Source organism: Hirundo rustica, chromosome 3 (assembly GCF_015227805.2).
Source record: "Hirundo rustica isolate bHirRus1 chromosome 3, bHirRus1.pri.v3, whole genome shotgun sequence".
NCBI lineage: Eukaryota > Metazoa > Chordata > Aves > Passeriformes > Hirundinidae > Hirundo > Hirundo rustica.
In genome coordinates, this window is record NC_053452.1 from 115,674,505 (window position 1) to 115,699,673 (window position 25,169).

At 50.2% G+C, this 25,169-nt stretch overlaps 1 protein-coding gene across 1 annotated transcript in view; it reads left to right on the forward strand.

Moving 5' to 3' along the window:
* The window catches only part of ELP3 (elongator acetyltransferase complex subunit 3), a 105,280-nt gene that overhangs the window by 71,422 nt on the left and 8,689 nt on the right, over positions 1-25,169 (forward strand). Inside the window, exons 10-14 of the mRNA XM_040058186.1 lie at positions 6,542-6,735; positions 15,640-15,730; positions 16,988-17,053; positions 19,903-20,130; positions 21,457-21,538. Of these exons, the coding sequence (XP_039914120.1) occupies positions 6,542-6,735; positions 15,640-15,730; positions 16,988-17,053; positions 19,903-20,130; positions 21,457-21,538 (661 nt within the window). The remainder of the gene's footprint in view (positions 1-6,541; positions 6,736-15,639; positions 15,731-16,987; positions 17,054-19,902; positions 20,131-21,456; positions 21,539-25,169) is intronic.

A 25,169-nucleotide genomic window follows, 5' to 3' on the forward strand; every position in this document is an offset into this window, starting at 1 on the left:
GAAAAGCTGAGGGTTTTAAGGATTTTGAGGCTGCTGGGGAAGGGAGGAGATGGGGAAGCTTCCTGCAGCTCCAAGGTTTTCTTTCCTGGCACTCGAACCATGGGAAATTCCAGAACAATCCGAGGGGTTTCGGGTGTTGGTGACCCTCAGGGGACTGAGCCTCTCCTGTCACTTCTTTCCTTGGCTTGGTGATTTCCCTAACAGGAAATTCGGCAGCTTGCACGTGCCAGGAACTGAAAGGGTTTTGTTGTCTGGAAAGTTGCAGCGATTCCCTGGAGTTGTGTCCTCCCTCCCTTGGCCACGGAATATTTTACAGGAGATGGAAATTTTTGGATCTTTAGGAGTTTCTCCCCTCGGTCACATCCGTGGGAGGTGTTGCCGTGAGCGCAGATGTCCAGAGGGAGCGATTTGGGATCGTTCAGGTTGGAAAATCCCCTGGAGGTCATCGAATCCAGCCATTCCCAGCACTGCCAAGGCCACAACGGATCCTTGGATTTAAATCCCCGCAGGGATGGGGACTCCAGCACGGATCCACGTCCCCCAGATCCACATGGATTTAAATCCCTGCAGAGATGGGGACTCCAGCACGGATCCACGTCCCCCCAAATCCACATGGATTTCAATCCCTGCAGAGATGGGGACTCCACCATGGATCCATGAGCCCCCAAATCCACATGGATTTAAATCCCTGCAGAGATGGGGACTCTAGCACGGATCCACGTCCCCCCAAATCCACATGGATTTGCCATCCCTGCAGAGATGGGGACTCCTCCAGGGATCCATGAGTCCCCAAATCCACATGGATTTAAATCCCTGCAGAGATGGGAACTCCAGCACGGATCCACGTCCCCCCAAATCCACATGGATTTCAATCCCTGCAGGGATGGGGACTCCACTACGGATCCACGAGCCCTCAAATCCACATGGATTTGCCATCCCTGCAGGGATGAGGACTCCACTACGGATCCATGAGCCCCCAAATCTACTTGGATTTGGAATCCCTGCAGGGATGAGGACTCCACCACGGATCCACGTCCCCCAAATCCACATGGATTTAAATCCCTGCAGAGATGGGGACTCCACTGCAGATCCACGAGCCCTCAAATCCACATGGATTTGCCATCCCTGCAGGGATGAGGACTCCACTACGGATCCATGAGCCCCCAAATCCACTTGGATTTGGAATCCCTGCAGGGATGAGGACTCTACCATGGATCCACGAGTCCCCAAATCCACATGGATTTAAATCCCTGTGGAGACGGGGACTCCACTGCGGATCCACGTCCCCCAAATCCACATGGATTTGGAATCCCTGCAGAGATGGGGACTCCAGCACGGATCCACGTCCCCCAAATCCACATGGATTTAAATCCCTGCAGAGATGGGGACTCCACCATGGATCCATGAGCCCCCCAACCCACATGGATCTGAATCTCTCCAAGGATGGGGACTCCACCACGGATCCATGTCCCCCCAAATCCACATGGATTTAAATCCCTGCAGGGATGGGGACTCCACCACTGCCCAGGGCTGGAAAGCCTTTCCAAGCAGGAATTATTCCCAATATCCAACCTGAACCTCCCCGTGTGTAGCTTGAGTCTTGTTCCCCCTCTTGAATCGCGCTCCTTGAGGGAATATTGGCAGAAACATTGGAACGGACGGGAAGCGTCGCTCTTCGAGGGTGGAAACAAAGATAAAACGGTACAAAATCAACTTCCCGCCTCCATAAAAACCTGCCGGATAAATCCTCTGCCTTCTGCTCTGAAAGCACCGGCTCTGAGGTCAAACATCCTTCCAAGATCCCCGGAGCTGAGCGACTTTTTAAAAAAACCTCCCGTTTTCAACCTGCCGGGCGCCCGAGCTCCGCTCCAGGCCGCCGGTGTTCCCAGGCTGCTCCAAAGGCACCCTGGAATCCGCGTTTCCCGGTCACTGGGCCATTGTCTGCGCCCCGCTGAATGCAGATCCTATCGCCGGGGTTTTAATTAGCCCGGCATTGACGAGAAGAGGAGGGGTGGAAAATGCAAATCGAGGAGGGAAAATGGGGGGGTTTTTTTTTTGGAGGCACGAGCCGCCGGTTAATGCACGTAATTAAAGCGCTAAGTGATTGTTCCTTCCCCGCGGAGCTGCAAGTGTCACTCAAGGCAGGAGCTTTCAAGTGCCACTGGCATTCAGGGCTATAAATAATCCAGCTGATGGAGATAAGGGACGGAGTATGGAGAGCTCAGATAATGCTCGTCTTATTCAGAATTTGAATTTAATCATCTCTTTTTCACGCCGTGGTGGTGGGGGGGGGGGGGGTTGCGATTCACGGGGCTCGGTCCGTCTCCGACGGCGGTGGTCATTTCAAAAATGGGTTTTGGGTGACCTTTAGCCTGAGCAAATCCAGACGTTTTAGTAAATTGCTTTCAAAAATTGCTGCTTTTTTTATCCCCGGAGCCGGTATCTCCTGCAGCAGTTGGACACCTGGAGGGAGAGGAGATTAAAGGCGGCAAGCGAAATCTTCGGGCTGTGAGATGTTCGAGTGGAATCCCACGAAATCACCTCGGTTTTCTCCCCTTTTGGAGAGCGGCGGCTTTTCGGGGTGGTTTTGAGGCGGGTTTCTCCTCGGTTGCGTTCCGAGCGCGGTCGGGAAAATCCGATTGAAAACCTCCGGGTGGAATCTTTGAATGTCGGCCGATGCTGAATTTGGGGATGGGGCCGTGGGGATCCCAAATCCTCGGGCCTTTCCCGTGGGTCACTCAGGGGTTTTCCGATTTAAAAGGTTTTTCCAAGAGCACAGGAAAGGGAAAATACTGAAATTCAGGGCGTCACCTCCCGGTTCCATTTCCTGTTACCTCCTTGGAATGGGAGGATCTTTTCCCAAATCAAACCGTTCCACGATTCCGGGATTATATTCTGGTCTAACAGAGGTTGACTTTTGGTTTCCTGTAATCCCAGTTTTCCCGGACAACAGTTGCGATGTCACTGAAAGCTTTTGGTGGGATTTGAAAAAAAAATTCTTTTTTACTGGGAAAAAAAATCCTCAGGATTTCTCCAGTATCCCATAAATTGAGGAATGTTACGGGAAATGTTATTTTGAGGTGTGGAGGAGTCCGTATGAACCTCCAGGTCCGAGTTTCAGCTGGTCTGAGCTGACCTTTTCTTACTCTAATTAATTCTTAATTTTGCTTTAATTAAATTGCTGCAATAATCTCTCGTATCCTGCCTGTTGGCCACACCCCCAAATTTAAATTTTCCTTCAGCTTCCATCTTAAATATCTAAAACCTGCTAAATGCCTCGAGGGGAGAAAACTTCCAAGGAGGATCGGTTTAGTCGCGCTTCCGTTTGGAATATTCTACATCCTCCGGGCATTCAGAAATTTGGGATCTGCCTTCCCTGGGTCATCTTTAACCTCTCCCTCCGGAGCAGACGCGGATTAGTCCTGACTCAGCCTGGAGCTGATGGAAAAACTCTGGAGCTGCTATGGATGGTGGCCTCTGGAACAAATATTTTTCGGGATTCAATTTTTCTTGGCAGGAAACGGCTGGGAAGGGTTTTTATCAGCCCGAGACACCTTTTAAGGTGTCTAATTGAAAAAAAAAAAAAAAAAAACCCACAACACACGGAAAGCTACAATTCCTCCTAAAGCATTTTCTACTTCCTTTGTTTCGGGAGAAAGTTAATCAAAAGCTGTTTGTGAGCGGGGAAAGGTTAAGCCTTTAAATATTGGGATTTACAGGGGAAAAGGGGCGGGGGAAGAACGGAGCCGCCGCTCCCTTATCTCGTTTGAAATTAATTACTCGGAGAATCGGCTCGGGAGCGTTCGGGGGAAGAGCCTGAGGAATTAACGGGGAGATCTGTGGGTTTTTAAAGGCCGGCGGGGAGCGGAATTACCGGCCGGGTTCGTGCTCTGACGTCAGAGGTGCGGAGGGGGCTGAAGGGACGGAATTCGGCGTGGGGTGGGCAACCTCCAGCAGTGACCTTGGCTTTGCTGGCTGCGTGGGGGGAAAAAAAAAAACAAAACGGGAATGCCGGTGAATCATTCCCGCTTCTGCCTTCGGGATGACGGGGAATATTAACTCCTGCCTGGAGTGGTTTATTTCTCATGCTTGGAGTGGTTTATTCATCCCGTCCTCACCGGAACGCTCGCCCTGCCTCGGTGCCGCCCGCGCACATCTCCTCGTTCCTTCTACATGTTTTCCATTAATACCCCAGAAAAGGCGGAATTCAGCCCATTTTGGGTTGGCCAAGGACAGCCAGGAGCGTTTTCTGTCCCTTTGGTTCCTTCTCCACCTTTTCCATTAAAACTCCCACAAAAGGTGGAATTCAGCCCATTTTGGGTTGGCTGAGGACAGCCAGGAGCATTTTCCTGGCCTTTGGTTCCTCCACGTTTTCCGTTAATCTCCCATAAAAGGCAGAATTCAGCCCATTTGGGGTTGGCCGAGGACAGCCAGGAGCGTTTTCCCGGCCCTCCTTTGGTTCCTTCTCCACATTTTCCTTAAATCTCCCACAAAAGGCAGAATTCAGCCCATTTTGGGTTAGTCAAGCACAACCAGGAGCATTTTCCCTTTGGATCACAGCCCCTGCTCCAGAAGGAGTTCAGGGAGTCGGGGTTTTCCTCTCTCTTCGCATCCGGAGCATCAGGGGAAGAAGAAATTGAATCATTCCGTAAATCCAGCGGAAGCCTTGGAGCTGTACCTGGATCCCCGGAAGTGCCCAAGGCTGGGTTGGACGGGGCTTGGAGCAGCCTGGGATTGTGGGAGGTGTTGGGATTGGAATGGGATGAGCTTTGGGTTCCCTTCCCACCCGAACCGCTCTGATTCCACGTCTTTATCCCTGCTCCAGGCCCTGTTTTATCTCCCAGCCTGACTCCAGGTCGTGTCTGAGTGACTCTGGAGGCCGAGCTGCCTGGAAAACCGTTTTCCAGGTTCCGTTTTCCACCCCTGTTTCCCTGGAGCTCCACAGGAGCATGGCTGCTCCAGGCTGGATCCAGCTCTGGTTTAGGCAGGGAATCAGCCAGAAAAGCCTGGATCATTGTGATCCCTGCCCTTCTTCCTGGTGCTGGATCCGGTGTGCCTTGGAGCTGGGCTGATCCGTTTTGGGGGTTTTATCCTGGAGAAGTTTGGGTTTGGGAAGCACAGGGAGCTGGCAGAGCTGGGAATGTTCCGCTGGAGAAAGGAAGGAGCCAGGGAGACCTCGGAGCTAAAGGGGCTCCAGGAGGGCGGGAGAGAGATTTGGGACGTGGGATGGAGGGACAGGACACAGGGAATGGTTCCCTGCTGGGAAAGAGGAGCTTGGGAAGGAATTCCTGGCTGGGAGGGTGGGGAGGTGCTGGGCTGGAATTCCCAGAGGATCCCTGGATCCCTGGGGGTGTCTCAGGAAAGGTCAGAGCTCCCTGGGAGCGTGGGAGGTGTCGGGGTTGGAATGGGATGGGATTGAAGGTCCCTTCCCACCCAGACCATTCCACGATTCCACGATTCCGTGACAATGCGTGAAGCTCCCCAGCAAAGCCCTGGGGCAGCGGCGGGTGGAACCACAGCCGCCATTGTCCCGCCTCATCCAGCCGGGAATTCCTGTTCCTGCGGGAACACCGTGCTGGAGAGGGGTCAGGCCCTGGGTGTCAAGTGAGCAACCCGGAGTAAATCCAGGACCTGGTGTAACGAGGCCGCGTCATCGCTTAAATCAATCCGATCCTTGCCTGGCTCCTGATTTTACTTTTCCTTTCTCGGAATGATTTCATTCCAGTCGTCATTCCCGAAAGTTTAATCTGGGGAAAACCCAGCTTGGGTTCTCCCTGTGGGATTCAGGCAGGGGAATCAGAGCCGCACTTGGTCCTGCCGTTCTCTGGGCTCAGAGTGGAGAATAACAAGTCTGGGTTTTAAAAATTCCATTAACTTAGAAAAACAGAATTTATTCCATCTCCCCTTTCCCCAACATTTGCATTCCTCGGGTTTCTCGTGGAGCACCTGATTGGGAACTCCCAGGGAAATTCTGAATCTGGCTCTCGGCTCTACCCCATTCCAAGGAAAAGATTTATTTCCTCGTTTTTCCACCTCCCCGTCATCAGAGTGAGAGGAAAATCCATAAAAACACCGGGAAAAAAATCTTGGTTTTTTTTCCGTTGCTGTTCCAACGCTGTGTCCCAGACACGTCGATTAATCTCGGAGCTGGAAGATCGGCACACTCATCCCTATTGTTCCAATTCCGAGCGGGGTCTGGGACAGTAAATGGTGCAATATCTGTTGAATTCACACCGGAAAACGTAAGGAAAACACAGATTTGCGTGGTTCTGGTGCTGCCTGGGTTTTTTTTTTTCTCTTCAAACCTAGAACAGATTTTCCATTTCCGAAAATTCCCTAAACCCATCAACGCTCACAGCTCGCCCTGAGCCAGGAATTCCCAGTAATTCTCCTATTCACAGCTGCAAAACCCCTTCAGAAACGAGTTCAGCCACGGTTCCCGACCCGGGAAAACCTTTGCTTTGCCCTTTTTTTTTGGACTTTTTTTGGCTCTTTTTTTGATTTATCTCTTTCCTCCCCACCCCTTTTTTCCCTTTTCCAGGAGTTTTTCGAGAACCCCGCCTTCCGCCCCGACGGGATGAAGCTCTACCCCACGCTGGTGATCCGCGGCACCGGGCTCTATGAGCTCTGGAAAACCGGGAGATACCGGAGCTACCCCCCCAGCACCCTGGTGGATCTGGTGGCCAGGATCCTGGCCCTGGTGCCGCCGTGGACGCGCGTGTACCGCGTCCAGAGGTAATTCCCGTCTGGAATTCTCGGCTCGCCGCTCCGGGAGGGGTTCCGGCTTTAGTTCTTTAATTACAGCCCAGTCTGACTTCGTTATCTCCCGGCCTGACGCGTTCATTAGGCAAAGATCTTGGAGCTGCTCCCTCCCCGTTCAGGTGGGAAAGGCCAAGCGGGATGAGGAGCTTGGGAGGTGGGAAACGCCCGGGAATTTCCGGAGGCGCCGCTTCCGCCGCCTGCCGGGGGCAGCACCCAGGGCTGGGATGATCCCAAGGGATAACGGGATGGATCCTGTGATGGGCAATTAATTGCATGGATCCCATGGTGGATAATTAATGGGATGGATCCCATGGGGGATAATTAATTGGGATGGATCCCGTGATGGGTCCCGTGGTGGATAATTAATTGGGATGGATCCCGTGATGGGCCCCGTGATGGATAATGGGTGGATCCCATGATGGATAATTAATTGGGATGGATCTCATGATGGATAATTAATGGGATGGATCTCATGATGGATCATTAATTGGGATGGATCCCATGATGGGTCCCGTGATGGATAATGGGTGGATCCCATGATGGATAATTAATTGGGATGGATCTCATGATGGATAATTAATTGGGTGAATCCCGTGATGGATAATTGGGATGGATCCCATGATGAATAATTAATTGGATTATTCCCGTGATGGATTCTTGGGATGGAAGCCATGATGGATAATGGGATGGGTCTCATGATGGATAATTAATTGGGATGGATTCAGTGATGGATAATTAATCGGGATGGATCCCATGGTGGATAATTAATTGGGTGGATCCCATGATGGATAATTAATGGGATGGATCCCATGATGGATCCTGTGATGGATAACTGGATGGATCCCCTGGAGGATAATTAATTGGGTGGATCTCATTATGGATAATGGGATGGATCCCATGATGGATAATGGGATGGATCTCATTATGGATAATGGGATGGATCCCATGATGGATAATGGGATGGATCTCATTATGGATAATGGCATGGATCTCATTATGGATAATGGCATGGATCCCATGATGGATAATGGGATGGATCCCATGATGGATAATGGGATGGATCTCATTATGGATAATGGGATGGATCCCATGATGGATAATGGGATGGATCCCATGATGGATAATGGGATGGATCCCATGATGGATAATGGGATGGATCTCATGATGGATAATGGGATGGATCCCATGATGGATAATGGGATGGATCTCATGATGGATAATGGGATGGATCCCATGATGGATAATGGGATGGATCCTGTGATGGACAATTAATTGCATGGATCCTATGGTGGATAATTAGTGGGATGGATCCCATGATGGGTCCTGTGATGGATAATGGGTGGATCCCATGATGGATAATTAATTGGGATGGATCCCATGATGGATAATTAATGGGATGGATCCCATGATGGATAATGGGATGGATCTCATGGTGGATAATGGGATGGATCCCATTATGTGTCTCGTGATGGATCCTGTGATGGATAATTAATTGGATGGATTCCCCTGGAGGATAATTAACTGGGATGGATCCCATGATGGTTCCTGTGATGGATAATTGGATGGATCTCCTGGAGGATAATTAATTGGGTGGTTCTCATTATGGATAATGGGATGGATCCTGTGATGGACAATTAATTGCATGGATCCCATGGTGGATAATTAGTGGGATGGATCCCATGATGGGTCCCGTGATGGATAATGGGTAGATCCCATTATGGATAATTAATTGGGATGGATCTTATGATGGATAATTAATTGGGATGGATCCCATGATGGGTCCCATGATGGATAATTAATTGGGATGGATCCCCTGGGGGATAGTTAATTGGGTGGATCCCATGATAGATAATGGGATGGATCTCATGATGGATAATGGGATGGGTCCCGTGATGGATAATTAATTGGGATGGATCCCCTGGGGGATAATTAATTGGGTGGATCCCATGATGTATAGTGGGATGGATCCCATGATGTATATTGGGATAGATCCCATGATGGATAATGGGATGGATCTCATTATGGATAATGGGATGGATCCCATGATGGATAATTATGATGGATCCTGTGATGGACAATTAATTGCATGGATCCCATGGTGGATAATTAATGGGATGGATCCCATGATGGGTCCCGTGATGGATAATGGGATGGATCCCGTGATGGATAATTAATTGGGATGGATCCCATGATGGATATTTAATGGGATGGATCCCATGATGGATAATGGGATGGATCTCATGGTGGATAATGGGATGGATCTCATGGTGGATAATGGGATGGATCCCATTATGCGTCTCATGATGGATCCTGTGATGGATAATTAATTGGATGGATTCCCCTGGAGGATAATTAACTGGGATGGATCCCATGATGGTTCCTGTGATGGATAATTGGATGGATCCCCTGGAGGATAATTAATTGGGTGGATCTCATTATGGATAATGGGATGGATCCCGTGATGGATAATTAATTGGGATGGATCTCATGATGGATAATTAGTGGGATGGATCCCATGATGGGTCCCATGATGGATAATTGGGATGGATCCCATGGTGGATAATTAATTGGGATGGATCCCATGGTGGATAATTAATGGGATGGATCCCATGATGGGTCCCATGATGGATAATTGGGATGGATCCCATGGAGGATAATTAATGGGATGGATCCCATGGTGGATAATTAATGGGATGGATCCTGTGATGGATAATTGGATGGATCCCCTGGAGGATAATTAATTGGGTGGATCTCATTATGGATAATGGGATGGATCCCATGATGGATAATGGGATGGATCCTGCGATGGACAATTAATGGGATGGATCCCATGGTGGATAATTAGTGGGATGGATCCCATGATGGGTCCCGTGATGGATAATGGAATGGATCCCATGATGGATAATTAACTGGGTGGTTCTCATTACGGATAATGGGATGGATCCCATGATGGATAATGGGTGGATCCCATGATGGATAATTAATGGGATGGATTCCATGGGAGATAATTGATTGGGTGGATCCCGTGATGGATCCTGTGATGGATAATAGGATGGATCCCATGATGGATAATGGGTGGATCCCATGATAGATAATTAATTGGATGGATCCCATGGTAGATAACTAATTGGGTAGATCTCATGATGGATCCGGGTATGGATAATGGGATGGATCCTGTGATGGATAATTGGATGGATCCCATGATGGATGGGTTGGATGGATGCCATGATGGATAATTAATTGGATAGATCCTCTGATGGATAATGGGATGGATTCAATGATGGATAATTAATTGGATGGATCCCATGATGGACAGTTGGGATGGATGCCATGATGGATAATGGAATGGATTCAGCGATGGATAATTAATTGGATGGATCCTCTGATGGGTAATGGGATGGATCCTCTGATGGATAATTAATTGGGATGGATCCTCTGATGGATAACGGGATGGATCCCGTGATGGATAATTAATTGGTTGGATCCCATGATGGACAATTGGGATGGATCCCGTGATGGATAATTAATTGGATCCCATGATCCTCTCCCAGGAATCCTCACGCAGGAATCCTCACCTGCCTGGACTCTTTTCCTTGATTTTTGCCTGGAATTGTGGCAGGGTGGGAACGAGCAGAGGGAATTCTCAGAGGAGGAAGTGGCTGAGGGCGAGAAACGCTGGGGAGCTTCGGGGAAGAAAACCGGGATTCGGGGATAAAAGCGGAGTTTCTGAATTATTTAAAAATGAATTTTTGCTCAAAATCGTGATGATTTACAGGGACAGAAAGTAAAAATGGATGGGAAGCATCACTGGAAAAGAGGATGCACCAGCAGGAAGCGGGAATGGGAGATGGGATGAGAGGGAACTCGGGGAAGTTTGACACCGGGGAAGAGAAGGAATCCAGGGAAGTTTGACACCAGGGAAGAGAAGGAATCCAGGGAAGTTTGACACCAGGGAAGAGAAGGAATCCAGGGAAGTTTGACACCTGGAATGAGAAGGAATCCAGGGAAGTTTGACACCTGGGAAGAGAAGGAATCCAGGGAAGTTTGACACCTGGGAAGAGAAGGAATCCAGGGAAGTTTGACACCTGGAATGAGAAGGAATCCAGGGAAGTTTGACACCTGGAATGAGAAGGAATCCAGGGAAATTTAGCATCAGACTCCGGGATTTTGCTGTAAATCAGGAGATGTGAAAAACTCCTTAAAGCCTTGGTCTGGAATATGAACAAGCCAGGAAAAGCTTCTTTGTTGGGGTGTTTGGGGTTTTTTTTCAGGATAATTCCTGTAATTCCTTTCAGAGCCGGAAGTGTTGGTGCTATAGCCTGGTAAATCTCGGAATAATCCCTGTTTTCGGGAAAATAACTTGGAATTCCGTGCTGGGCAGCATCAGTCTCTTTCTGGAACGATAAATGTGAATTTGTGAGGGAGGGAAAATCCCAGGATCGTGGAGTCATGGAAAGATCTTTTAATTAAAGCTCTTTTAATTCCACCCCTGAACCTTTTAAAAATAAGGAAAAAAAAAAATTAAGGAAAACAAGAAAATCTGTGAGAAAACGAGGAGGAGCCTTGCATGGGATGAGGCAGGAGATTTGGGAATTCTTGGCCAGGACTGGGATTCCAGAGCAGCTTCCCTGCTGTCCTCGCAATGTCCCGTTTTATTTTCGTGGCACCATCGGGATCTAAATCCAGCAGGTTTGTTCTTTGGGATGGCTGGAATTCCCAGCCCAGCAGGAATCTTTCCCGTAGGAGTTCAGGCCTGGGAAAGGCTTTGCTGGTGCTGATTTGCCTCCATCCAGTTGTGAGATTCCCCTTTTCCTGCCGCCTGGAACCTTTTCGTGGAAATCTGGGATTTTTTCACCCCTCCGGTGCGAAGTCCCGGAATTCTTACTCAGCTCTTAAGCTGCTTTTGGTGACGTCGTGTGAGTTGGGAACGGAATAACAAACAAAGCCAAGATTCCCAAATCATGGAACTGTGGATATCCCAGTATCCCATCCCGAATCATCCACGGGCCGCTCCCAGCACGGATTTGGGGAGCGGCTCTGAGCTGAGAGCGGGTTTAGATTGAAAATCGGGATTACACTGGGAAATCCCAATTATACTGGGAAAACCGGGAAATAATTGGATTAAATATTGGGAAGGAGTTCTTCCCTGGGAGGGTGGGGAGGGGCTGGGCCGGAATTCCCAGGGAAACTGAGGCTGCTCCATCCTTGGCAGCGTCCAAGGAAAGGTCGGATGGGGTTTGGAGCACCCTGGGATCGTGGGAGGTGTCGGGGTCGGAATGGGATGGGATTGAGGGTCCCTTCCCGCCCAAACCATCCAGAATTCCATGATCCCAAGCTCTGAGAGCCACTCTCGGTGATCCTTGTTCCCCGGGACCGGATTTTGAGGAAAATCCCTGCGTTTGTGTCCGACCCAATCCGTTTATTGAGTGGGAGAGGCGCCACTGATAAAACACCATTAAAAAAAAATCTCCCTGCTCCAGGAAATCCGGGGAAATGGCTTGGGAAAAGGTGGAATTGCCATCCCTGGAGCTGTTTAAAATCCCGTGGATGTGGATCCCTTGTGGCCAGGGTTCAACGCCCGTTGTTGGCGATCCAAAGGTTTTTTCCGTCCTTAATAATTCCGTGATTCTGTGGAATTGGGTTTTTAAATAATAAAACGTTTGGAGGAGGAGGCATCTCTCAGGCTGATCCTTAATCCCGCATTTATCCCGAATATTTGGGATCCTCATCACCCCCACGGCTGGCGACAGGAGGGGCGTCGCTCACCTCCAGGGGTTTTATTTTTCCTTGGATTTCGGTGGTTTTAAGGATTTTCCTCTCACTCCGATGACGGGGAGGTGGAAAAAACGAGGAAATAAAATCTTTTCCTTGGGATGGGGCCGAGCCGAGATCCCAGAATTTCCCTGGGAGTTCCCGATCAGCTGCTCCACGGGAAGCCCAAGGAATGCAAACGTTGGGAAAACAGGAGAGGAAATAAATCTGGCTGGAGCTGCTGGCAAATTGCTCGTTAACTTCCATAGGGTCAGCGTTCATTCCCCCGATTCCCAGATTTATTTTTACTTTTAACGAATCCCCAAATCTCCGGGCCGGCGGCTGGATGCTTCCAAGTGGGCGTGGAAAACCCATTCCTTGCTTTTTTCTTCCCTCAAAATCTGCTTTTCCCCGTCCGTATTTTCATTTCCCTCTCTCGCCAGCGGCTCCGGGTTTTAATCCACCTTTTATTCGCGGGATTTCCGGTTACGATTCCCTGGATTTAGCCGAAAACCCGGGACAGGAGTGGGTCAGGATTATTTGATCTGTGTTCCTGGAGGGAAAATCCACCCAGCCTGGCGCTTCTGGAGCTGTTCCATGACTTATTCCCTGGGTTATCCCTGTGGATCCGAGTGTCCTCCAGTCACCGCGCGAAGCGCTCGATTTTCCCTGAAATTGCAGCTCCTTGGAGGGAATTTTGTAGCCTCTGCAGGGTCCTTATTTACTCCAAGGAATCCCTGTAAGGAATTTTCCTCGGAGTTCTGGGCAAGACACGAGGAATTATCCCCAGATCCTGTGGATTTGTAGGAAAAAAAAAAAAAAAAATCTTTTTTTTTCCTTTTCCCTGGGAAAGGACACAGGGGATGGATTCCCTCAGAGGGACAGGATTTTGGGAAGGGATTCCTGGCTGGGAATCCCCACCCCTGGAATTGTCCCAGGAAAGGTTGGATGGGGCTCGGAGCAGCCTGGGATTGTGGAAGGTGTCGGGGTTGGGATGGGATTTAAGGTTCTTTCCAGCCCTTTTTTTTGTTCTACAGAGTAAAAGAAAATTCCATTTTTTTCCCCTCACCCTTTCCCAGTGTCCAAACAAGGATCAGGTGTAGGATCCTTCAGGATTCCTTTAATTTTTTTTTACCCATCTCCTTCCAAACCCCGGAATTGCTCGTGGGTGGGAAGGAGAATCCACCAGGACCTGGGCGGATCCAGGAATTCATTCCGCAGAGCTGCCGGAGGGAGGGGGATGGAAAACCATCACCGATTAATCAATTAATTCATTCATTAATTAATTACAGCCCCAATTCCCTGAGCATCCCGAGCTCTGGGTGGGATTTGGGGATATTCAGCTGAGGAAAAGGAGGAAAACTCACCCAGGAGTGTTTGGGGCCAACCTGGTGCACGGCCGGATTTCCTGTCCCCGATTTCCCTGGAAATCTGAGGGATCTGGGGACGAACAAGGTGGAATTTTATCGGGGTGGGGTGGGATGAGCCGACATTCCGAGCTCCATCCCGGTGCAGGAATCCTCCTTTCCCTAAAAAGAGGGATCCCGAGATTTCCTCCCCTCTATGGGACAAACTCGGAATCCGCTCCCGAATTTCCTTTGAGCTCCTTCCTTGGAGATCTTCGGCTTCCTGCCGTCCTCAGGTTGGGATTCACATTCCCATGGGAACGGAATTCCCACTTTTTGAGTGAAATATCGAAATCCCACTATGAAAGATCTGTCATTCCTGACGGATTTTCCCCAAATTTCCCAATTTCTGGCCTCCAGCAGCAGGTGATGAGGAACATCTGGATGATCCCTTTGGGTTTTTCCCCAGATTCCCAAGTCAAGAACTGAGTGGGGAGAAAAAAACCCCACTTTTTAGGATTGTCAAAGATTTACATTGAGGGGTTTTTTTACTCAAATCTGTGACTTCGCCTTTCCATTTTTCTGGAAATTTTCCATTTTTCATCTTTTCCCTTCGTTTTTTCCCATTTTTGCTGTGTTTTATTTCTAATTCAGAAAAAAGCCTCGAAAACAAAGGAATTCAGCGAATTTGGGGATTCGGCGAATTTGGGGATTTGGCGAATTTGGGGATTCAGCGAATTTGGGGATCCAGTGAATTCGGGGATTCAGTGAATTCGGGGATTCAGGGATCCAGCGAATTTGGGGATCCAGTGAATTTGGGGATTCAGTGAATTTGGGGATTCAGTGAATTCGGGGATCCAGCGAATTTGGGGATCCAGTGAATTTGGGGATCCAGTGAATTCGGGGATTCAGCGAATTTGGGGATCCAGTGAATTTGGGGATTCAGTGAATTCAGGGATTCAGTGAATTCGGGGATCCAGCGAATTTGGGGATCCAGCGAATTTGGGGATCCAGCGAATTTGGGGATTCAGTGAATTCGGGGATCCAGCGAATTCGGGGATCCAGCGAATTTGGGGATCCAGTGAATTCGGGGATCCAGCGAATTCGGGGATCCAGCGAATTTGGGGATCCAGTGAATTCGGGGATCCAGCGAATTCGGGGATCCAGTGAATTCGGGGATTCAGTGAATTCAGGGATTCAGCAAATTCAGGGATCCAGCGAATTTGGGGATCCAGTGAATTTGGGGATTCAGCGAATTTGGGGATTCAGTGAATTTGGGGATTCAGCGAATTCAGGGATTCAGTGAATTCAGGGATTCAGCGAATTCAGGGATCCAGCGAATTCAGGGATCCAGCGAATTTGGGGATCCAGTGAATTTGGGGATTCAGTGAATTTGGGGATTCAGTGAATTCAGGGATTCAGTGAATTCGGGGATCCAGCGAATTCAGGGATCCAGTGGATTCGGGGATCCAGCAAATTCAGGGATCCAGCGAATTTGGGGATCCAGTGAATTTGGGGATTCGGTGAATTTGGGGATTCAGTGAATTCAGGGATCCAGCGAATTCAGGGATTCAGCAAATTCAGGGATTCAGTGAATTCGGGGATTCAGCGAATTCGGGGATTCAGCGAATTCAGGGATTCAGCAAATTCGTGGATTCGGCAAATTTGGGAATTCAGATATTTGGGATTTTGGCCTGACGAATTTTTTTTTTGTGAATTCCCTGCTAATTCAGCTGTATAAAAATTTAGATTTCCCTGGGTTTTGTGGTTTTTTTGGCAGGGATATCCCGATGCCTCTGGTCAGCTCCGGGGTGGAGCACGGGAACCTGCGGGAGCTGGCCCTGGCCAGGATGAAGGACCTCGGGACGCAGGTGAATTGTTAAAAAAAAAAAAATCAAAAATATTTCATAAAACATTTTTTTTTTAAATCAATAATTTATATCCTTCCACGATAAAACACCATAAAATACTTAATAATGATTTTTTTTTAAAAAAAATAATAAATATTGGAAGAGCAACCCCTGGAGCTGATGGCTCCGCCCAAATCAGGAGACACAAAAACCCCACGGATTTTGTTTAAGGCTTAAAAAAAAAAAACCACCCCAAAAGAACCAAATTTGGGTTAAAAGGCGTTAAAGAAACACCAAAAAACCAAATTAAAGGCTGAAAAAGCACCGCACTGAGAAGCTGCTCCTGTTTGGATGAATTTCCCTTCCGCTCTCCCAAATGTGCCTGGAAAGTGGGAGGTGAAATCCCCATTTTTCCCCATTTTTCCCAAATTTTCCCATTTTTTTCCCATTTTTTGAGCAGAATTTGAGCCCCGAAATCAGAAGGAAAAAAGGGGAGGAAAAATTCCTTTTAAAATTCTCCTGCCCTTCTCTTTCCCACGCATTTTACCTGAGGGAACATTGGGAGGGAAACTCTGGAATCTGAATCCCATCCGAAGAATTCCGGGATTCTGGGATCCAGGGTCCATCCAGAGGGGTTTTTTATGGAATTTGGGGATGGAAAAGGGAAGGGAGACCCTTCCTGGAATCCTGAATTCCCAGGGAATTCCCGAAATTTCTTCCCGGAGAGGAGTCGGGATAGAGATGGATCCAATCCCAGGCTGGGAATGAAGGGAATTCCCTGGGAAAGGGGAGCTTGGGGTGGGATCTTGGGAAGGAATTCCCGGCTGGAATTCCCAGAGAATCCCTGGGAGCGTCCAAGGAAAGGTTGGAGCACCCTGGGACCGTGGGAGGTGTTCCTGGAATGGGATATTTGGGATTTCCGGGATGGTTTTCCTTGAAAATCAAGAAGGTTGGTGGATCCCAAACCTTTTTATTCAAGGATTCAGATCTTCCCAATGTTCCAGTTTCCCAATTCCAAAGTTGGTTTTTTTTTTCCCCTGGATGTTTCCTTTCCCTCCAGGCCCCGCAGGTCGGGAATTTTTCCTCAGGGGTTGATTTTTTTTTTTCCCAGTTTTCCATTCACCATTCCAACCTCTCCCCGAGGTGGATGGGTGGTGGCCCCACTGAGCAATTTTCCCATTGGGAATTCACCCCTGCAGCTCTCCCCGGGGATTTTCCGGAATTTTCCGTGCCCAGAGCTCCAGCTCCTTCCCTCCCATTCCCATTTTTTTCCCGCAGTGCCGCGACGTGAGGACGAGAGAGGTCGGAATTCAGGAGATCCACCACAAAGTGAGGCCCTACCAGGTAAAAATTCCCCCTTTTTTTTTTTTTCAATTCCCCGGAGCTTTTTCTGAGGAAATTCATGGATCACGGTGTCAAATGGTGGGTTTGGGGTGTTGGTGCTTTCCGGGAAATATCCTGGAATTCCCTTTTTATTTTTCTCCCCAATAAAATCCGGATTTGGGGAATGCAACAGCGCCCCGTTGGGAATAGGAGGGGTGAGTTCAGAGCGGTTTTGGGTGGTTTCCATTCCCAAAATCCCAAAATTATCCGGGAAAAGATGGTTGGGCTCACGGGAGAGAAAGGAAAAGGTGAACCGCTGGACCGAGGAACCTGACTGAAGAGATTCCAGAATCCTGGAATGATTCGGGTTGGAAGGGATCATCCTGGGAATTCCCATATCCTGGGAATATCCCGGAATTTTCCTCTCCCTGTTCCTTTGGTGTCGTTCTGGAAGGACCAAAACGATTCTGGATTTTGTCCTTTTAATTCCAATAAATTGAATTGCATCAGGAATTTTTGTGTGCTGGGAAAAAGCTGGATCAGGGACCCGTTTCCAAACCCCTCTCCCGATCCCAGTTCCCAAATTCCGGGCTCAGGAAGTGGCAGCACCCAGAAATTCCCGAGGTTCCTCTTACTCCTGTTTGGGAATTCCACTGATTTCCTCAAGCTTCAAGGAGTTTGTAGAATATTCCCGGCGTTCAGCAGCTGGAAGATTTTTCCGGTCGGAGATTCCGGGGAATTTTTATTCTCCTTTTCTCCTCCGTGGTGAGCGAAATGATCCCCGTTTTTATAGAAATGCCCAAAAATCCCCCTCAAAAAAAAATCGTCCCGTTCTTCCCGGAATTCTGCAAGGAACCCAGGCCTCCCAAGCTCCCGGGAATCTCTTCCCGAGTTTCTGCCGGAGGCAGCGCCGATCTGATTTAAATTGTAAATTTGGGGAGGGGGAGCCGACGGCAAATCGCTCATCCCGCTCATCCCGGGCTTCTCCAAGCGGAAAATTCCCTTTGTTTGGCTCCCTCGAGTGAGTGACAGGCAGGAGCAGAAATCCCGGGAAAACCGGAGCGTTTTCCGTGGATGTCCGTGACCGGAGAGGGGATCGTGGCTGGGGCTCTGCTTAATTAACCACCGCCCCTAATTAACGGTTCCCTGTCCGGGGTGGGAATTTCGGGCAAAAATCCGGATTTTCCGGAGCCGGTTTGGGGCGGTTTTCCCGTGGCTGGGTGTTTCCGGAGCGGCCTTTTCCATCGGGAGCGGAGGGAGGGCTTGGAAAAGGCTGGAAAATGAAATTAGTCCTGAGAGAACGGCAGATCCGAGAGGGATCTGGTCCGGATTCCTGGAAAACAGAGGGATTCTGTCGGGATAACGAGGAATAAAGAAAGCACGTCCTGGAGCTGGCCTGGGGTGGTTTTCCAGGTGGTTTCCACATTTTTAATGGAATTTCGCAGGGGAAAGGGGAGCTGCTCCGGCCAGGGGGGGATTAGGGGCAGGGAATTGTCCCTAAAGTGTCCAGGTTCAGCTTGGATGAGGTTTGGAACAATCTGGGATACTGGGAGTGTCGGGATTGGGATGGGATGGGATTGAAGATCCATGGATCCCATCCCAAACCATTCCGGGATTCTGGGATCCAGGACGCTCAGGATCCATCCCAAAGGGTTTTTAGGGAATTTGGGGATGGAAAAGGGAAGGGAGACCCTGCCTGGAGTCCCAAATTCCCAGCGAATTCCCGAAATTCCTTCCCAGAGAGGAGTTGGGATGGGGATGGCTCCAATCCCAGGCTGGGAATGGAGGGAATTCCCTGGCAAAAGGGAGCTTGGGGTGGGATCTTGGGAAGGAATTCCCAGCTGGGCTGGAATTCCCAGAGAATCCCAGGATCCTTGGGAGTGTCCAAAGGTGGGATGGGATGGGATTGAAGGTCCATGGATCCCATCCCAAACCATTCTGGGATTCTGGGATCCAGGACGCTCAGGATCCACCCCGAGGGGTTTTTATGGAATTTGGGGATGGAAAAGGGAAGCGAGACCCTTCCTGGAGTCCTGAATTCCCAGGGAATCCCCGAAATTCCTTCCCGGAGAGGAGTTGGGATGGGGCTGGATCCGATCCCAGGCTGGGCTGGAATTCCGAGGGAATCCCAGGATCCCTGGGAGTGTCCAAAGGTTGGATCACCCTGAGATCATGGGACTGGAATGGGATGGGATTGAAGGTCCATGGATCCCATCCCAAACCATTCTGGGATTCTTGGATCAAGGACGCCCAGGATCCATCCCGAGGGATTTTTATGGAATTTGAGGATGGAAAAGGGAAGGGAGACCCTTCCTGGAGTCCCGAATTCCCAGGGAATCCCTGAAATTCCTTCCCGGAGAGGAGTCGGGATGGGGCTGGATCCAATCTCTGGCTGGGCTGGAATTCCCAGAGAATCCCAGGATCCCTGGGAGCGTCCAAGGAAAGGTTGGAGCACCTGGGAATGGGATGGGATTTGAGGTCCCTTCCCAGCCACACCATTCCATGATTCTGTGCCGGAGGTCTCCAGGGAGGATCCCAGCAGTGGGATTCCCATCTGGAATCGATCTGGCTTTAGGGAATCTCTTCCCCTTTGCTCCGACGAATATCAAAGAATCCATGGAATCGGCTCCGCTCTCCCCACACGTTTTCCTTTTCTCCCTCCTTTTCCTCCTCATCCATCCCGCTCCTGGATCAGGCTGATCTGGAGAGATTCCGCGGCCAATTCCAAATTCCCGTCTGGAATCAAACCGGGCTTTAGGGAATCCCTTCCTGCTTTCCCCGATTTACGGATCCATGGAATCGCCTTCCATCTCAGGTTTTCCCGTTTTTTTTCCCCCCCTGCTTCCTTTTCCTCCTCTCCCGTGGGTCAGGTGGAGCTGATCCGTCGGGATTACGTGGCCAACGGGGGCTGGGAGACGTTCCTGTCCTACGAGGATCCGGAGCAGGACATCCTGGTGGGGCTCCTGCGCCTGCGGAAGAGCTCCCCGGAGTCCTTCCGGCCGGAGCTGAAGGGCGGCGTCTCCGTGGTGCGGGAATTGCACGTCTACGGCAGCGTGGTGCCCGTCAGCAGCCGCGATCCCTCCAAATTCCAGCACCAGGTACTCCAGCCCTTCCCGGATTTCCCGCCGTTTCCGTCTCTCCCGCGCCAAATTCGGGATTTTAGCGGATTTCTCTCCGCTGCTCTGAGCTCTGACGGAACCACGATGGGGTTTGAGCTCCTTTTGGCTGGAATTCTGTCGCTTCCGAGGTTTGTTGTTTTTTTTTTTTCCCCCAGCCGTTGCAGGAGCTCTTAAAAAATTCCATGAGATTTTTAAAAAATTCCTTTCCGGATGCTCCCGGAGCTGCTTCATTCCCAGCCCTCGGGAGCTGCGGTGCTGAATTTGCCTTTGGATTTCCTTTGTCCATTAATTCCTGCTCAGGGGAGGAATTCCGCTCCTGGAATCCGCGGGAATTCCCTCTGGGAGCGGGGAGGTTGGGTTTGGGGCTGCCCAGGTTTCTTCCATAGGGACCTCGGTGGGATGGGTTCTTCCTGCTGGATCGGAATTCCCAGGGATCCGTGTCCCAGGGAAGGTCGGAGCAGCCTGGGATGGTGGGATGTGTTGGGGTTGGAATGGGATGGGATTGAAGGTCCCTTCCCACCCAAACCAGTCCGGAATTACGACACCCAGATTCCTTTCCTTGGATGCTCCCAGGGATTCCCTGGGAATTCTCTTCCAGCCCCTCCCCACCCTCACAGCTGGGAATTCCTTCCCAAGATCCCACCTCAAGCTCCCCTTTCCCAGGAAATTCCCTCCATTCCCAGCCTGGGATTGGATCCAGCCCCATCCCAACTCCTCTCCGGGAAGGAATTTCAGGAATTCCCTGGGAATTCAGGACTCCAGGCAGGGTCTCCCTTCCCTTTTCCATCCCCCAATTCCATAAAAACCCCTCGGGGTGGATCCTGAGCGTCCTGGATCCCACAATCCCGGAATGGTTTGGGGTTGGATCCGTGGCCCTTCAATCCCATCCCAACCCCACGATCCCAGGAGGCTCCAGCCTTTCCTTGGACACTCCCAGGGATCAGCCAAAGCTTCTCTGGGAATTCCAGCCCGGCCGGGAATTCCTTCCCCATATCCCCCCTGTCCCTGCCCTCTGGCACTGGGAATTTCCAGTTCCAAATTCCAGGATGATTTCCCGTCGGGATTTAACCCCATCCCGTTCCTGCCGTGGAGAACCAGTCGGACACCGGCAGCTCCCGGGAAAAGCTCCGTGATGAGGGAAAAAATTCCCCGAAGAACTTACTGCTGACCTCGACCCCGCGATATTCCCGATCGCAGGATCGTTCCCGTGATTCCGGATGCCAAAAATCCGGATCTTTTGGATCCGATCTTTGCGCCTTTTTTTTTTTCTTCTCCCTTCTTCCCCCGTTTCTCCTGCCGTTCCAGGGGTTCGGAATGTTGCTGATGGAGGAGGCGGAAAGGATCGCCAGGGAGGAGCACGGGGCGCGGAAAATTGCCGTGATTTCAGGTATTTTCGCTTTATCCCTTGGAAGGGTGTTTTTTTTTTAGGATGTTTTAATCCGAAAATGACCCCGGTGCATCGCAGCCGCTGCTGGGAACGCTGCTCAGCTCCGGGAGGATGCGTCCGGAATTATCCCGGAGAACGGAGCCGGGAGAAAAAGCCGGAGCCTTTCCTCCTTTCCCGGTTTTTTTTCCTGACCCTGGGGACAGCTGTGGGCTGGAATTTTTCCTGTGGAGGGGCAGCTTTGGGTTGGAATTGACGGGATTTTGGGAGCTGTGGCGGCTCAAGGAAGCTTTTCCAGGTGGATGGAACCCTGGAATATCCGGGATCCAGCGGAGCCTTGGGAACGTGGCCGTTCCCTGGGGAGCTGTTCCACCCTCTGGAATATAATAATTCATTTTCAATTATGTTGTTAGGGAATGACGGGCAGAGGAATTCTGATCCAGAGGGGTTTTTTGGGGAAAAAAATCCTCGTTTTCTGCTGCCCCACCAGAAGAAAATCCAAAAAAACCCCCAAAAGCAGAAATCCACAGCTTGGATCCGAGCTGCTGTGTGTTTCCAGCTCTGAAATCCCGGGATTTTCATGGATCATTGATAAGAGTCAGAGTGAGAGTGGGGACAGCGTGCAGGAGGAGCCGGATGCTCCAAGAGAATTTTCTGGATTTTCTGGATTCTGTTTGCTTGTTGTTCCCAGAGCAGCTGTGGCTGCTCCATCCCTGGAAGTGTCCAAGGAAAATCTGGAACGGTCTGGGATTGTGGGAGGTGCTGGGGTTTGGAATGGGATGGGATTTAAGGTCCTTTCCCACCCACTCCATTCTGGAATTCCATGATTCCACTAAATTTTTTCCCTGTTTCTGCTGTGTGGTGCCAGTCTGAACTGGGAATTCCACCTGGATTCCAGAATCCCATGATTCCACTTCCCAGTTGTTTCCCTGTTTCTGCTGTTTGGTGCCAGTCTGAACTGGGAATTCCACCCGGATTCTGGAATTCCATGATTCCGTCTCGCAGTCGTTTACCCTGTTGCTGTTTGGAGTCAGGCTGAACTGGGAATTCCACCTGGATTCCAGAATCCCATGATTCCACTTCCCAGTTGTTTCCCTGTTTCTGCTGTTTGGTGCCAGTCTGAACTGGGAATTCCACTTGGATTCTAGAATTCCATTATTCCATCTCCCAGTGGTTTCCCTGTTCTTGTTTGGAGTCAGTCTGAACTGGGAATTCCACCCGGGTTCCAGAATTCCATTATTCCATCTCCCAGTGGTTTCCTTGTTTCTGCTGTTTGGAGTCAGTCTGAACTGGGAATTCCACCCGGATTCCAGAATTCCATGATTCCACTTCCCAATGGTTTCCCTGTTTCTGCTGTTTGGTGTCAGTCTGAACTGGGAATTCCACCCGGATTCCGGAATTCCATGATTCCGTCTCCCAGTTGTTTCCCTGTTCCTGTTTGGAGTCAGTCTGAACTGGGAATTCCACCTGGATTCGAGAATTCCATGATTCCGCTTCCCAATGGTTTCCCTGTTTCTACTGTTTGGTGTCAGTCTGAACTGGGAATTCCACCCAGATTCCAGAATTCCATGATTCTGCTTCCCAGTTGTTTCCCTGTTTCTGCTGTTTGGTGTCAGTCTGAACTGGGAATTCCACCTGGATTCCAGAATTCCATGATTCCACTTCCCAATGGTTTCCCTGTTTCTGCTATTTGGAGTCAGTCTGAACTGGGAATTCCACCCGGATTCTGGAATTCCATGATTCCGTCTCCCAGTCGTTTCCCTGTTCCTGTTTGGAGTCAGGCAGAACTGGGAATTCCACCTGGATTCCAGAATTCCATGATTCCGTCTCCCAGTGGTTTCCCCCTTTCTGCTGCTTGGTGTCAGTCTGAACTGGGAATTCCACCCGGGTTCCAGAATTCCGTGATTCCGCTTCCCAATGGTTTCCCTGTTCCTGTGTGGTGTCAGCCTGAACTGGGAATTCCCACCTGGATTCCAGAATTCCATGATTCCGCTTCCCAGTCGTTTCCCTGTTTCTAGAACTGTTTGGTGTCAGTCTGAACTGGGAATTCCACACGGATTCCGTTTGTGTCCCTGGAACTCAATACCCTGCAATTTCTCCCAAGATGTTTCCTTGGAGGTGCTGAATTCCAGTCCTCCCGGAGGTTTTATCCGGAATAAAAACGCGGCAGGGAGTTTTTTTCTCCGTCTGAGGGCGGAGTTTTGGCGTCTGGAACGGAATCTTTTAATGTGGGAGCCCTCAAAGTCACATTCCCGTCAAAAAAACGTTTTCCCAAGAGTCAAAAAATAGGGAATTTTGGGACAGGAGGGCGCGAGGGGTTTGAGTGAAGTTTCGGGCTCATCCCTTTGTTAAAAACGAGCAGAAATCATCATTCCAAGGGGTTGGAAAAGAGGATCCTGGAAGGTCTTTTCCAACTCCCAGTCCTCCGGCTGGTTGGGTCCTGGGAATGAATTTGGGAAGCTGGAAAAGTCCGGAGAAATCCGGGATTTCCCGGCCGATCGTTGAGCGCGGCCTCGGGTTGGCGCCGGTTCGGAAACGTCTTCTCCTCGATCCAGAGGGAGGGGAATTCGGATGGAAAACGGGAAGGAAAGGGAAATCCCGGCATTTCCTGGCATCTGCGGCTGTTCCCATTGGAATCTGCTCCCTCTGTCGCCTGGTTCTCCTTGCGGCTCCGGAGGATTGCAGGCACGATCTTTTCCCATCCCCTCGGCGCTGAGATTCCGGAATTTCTGTGTTCCTGCCGTAAAATCCTTGGCTCCAAACCTGGAAGTGGGAATGGGGCAATCTCTTGATTGCCTCCTGGTGAAGGTCAGGCTGTGGCGACAGGAGGTGCCACGATCCCAGAAATCCAGGGCGTGGAGGGTTCTTCCAATCCCACAAATCCATGGTTGAATCCTTGGCTATCACCGGGAAGGTGAAGCCACAGGAGGTGCCACAATCCCAAAAATCCAGGGCGTGGAGGGTTCTTCCAATCCCACAAATCCATGGTTGAATCCTTGGCTATCGCCGGGAATGTGAAGCCACAGGAGGTGCCACAATCCCAAAAATCCAGGGCGTGGAGGGTTCTTCCAATCCCACAAATCCATGGTTGAATCTGCCTATCGCCGGGAATGTGAAGCCACAGGCGGTGCCACCGCATCCCAAAAATCCAGGATGTGGAGGGTTCTTCCAATCCCACAAATCCATGGTTGAATCCTTTGCTATCGCCGGGAATGTGAAGCCACAGGCGGTGCCACCGCATCCCAAAAATCCAGGACATGGAGGGTTTTTTCCAGGCTCCAAAATCCTTGGCTATTCCTGGCAACGTGAAACCATAGGAGACGTCACAATCCCAAAAAACCTGGGAATGGAGGGCATTTCCAGGCTCCCAAATCTTTGGAATTCCCATGGGAATCTGCGATCCCGAGGAGAAATTTCACTAATTCCTTGGGTTTTTTCTGGGATCTGGAATGGCTCCTTCCGGTGGTTGACTTCTTTGCCAGACACCCCGGTTCCTGTGCCGGAGGGAACTTGGGATCCTCCTCCTGCCGCTTTTCCCATCGGGGGAGAAGCGGGAAGCTCGGAATTCCAGCTGTGTCCCGCGGTGTTAAACCCAACTGAAACCGGGAATTTCCTTGGAGAGAAGCTGGAGGCT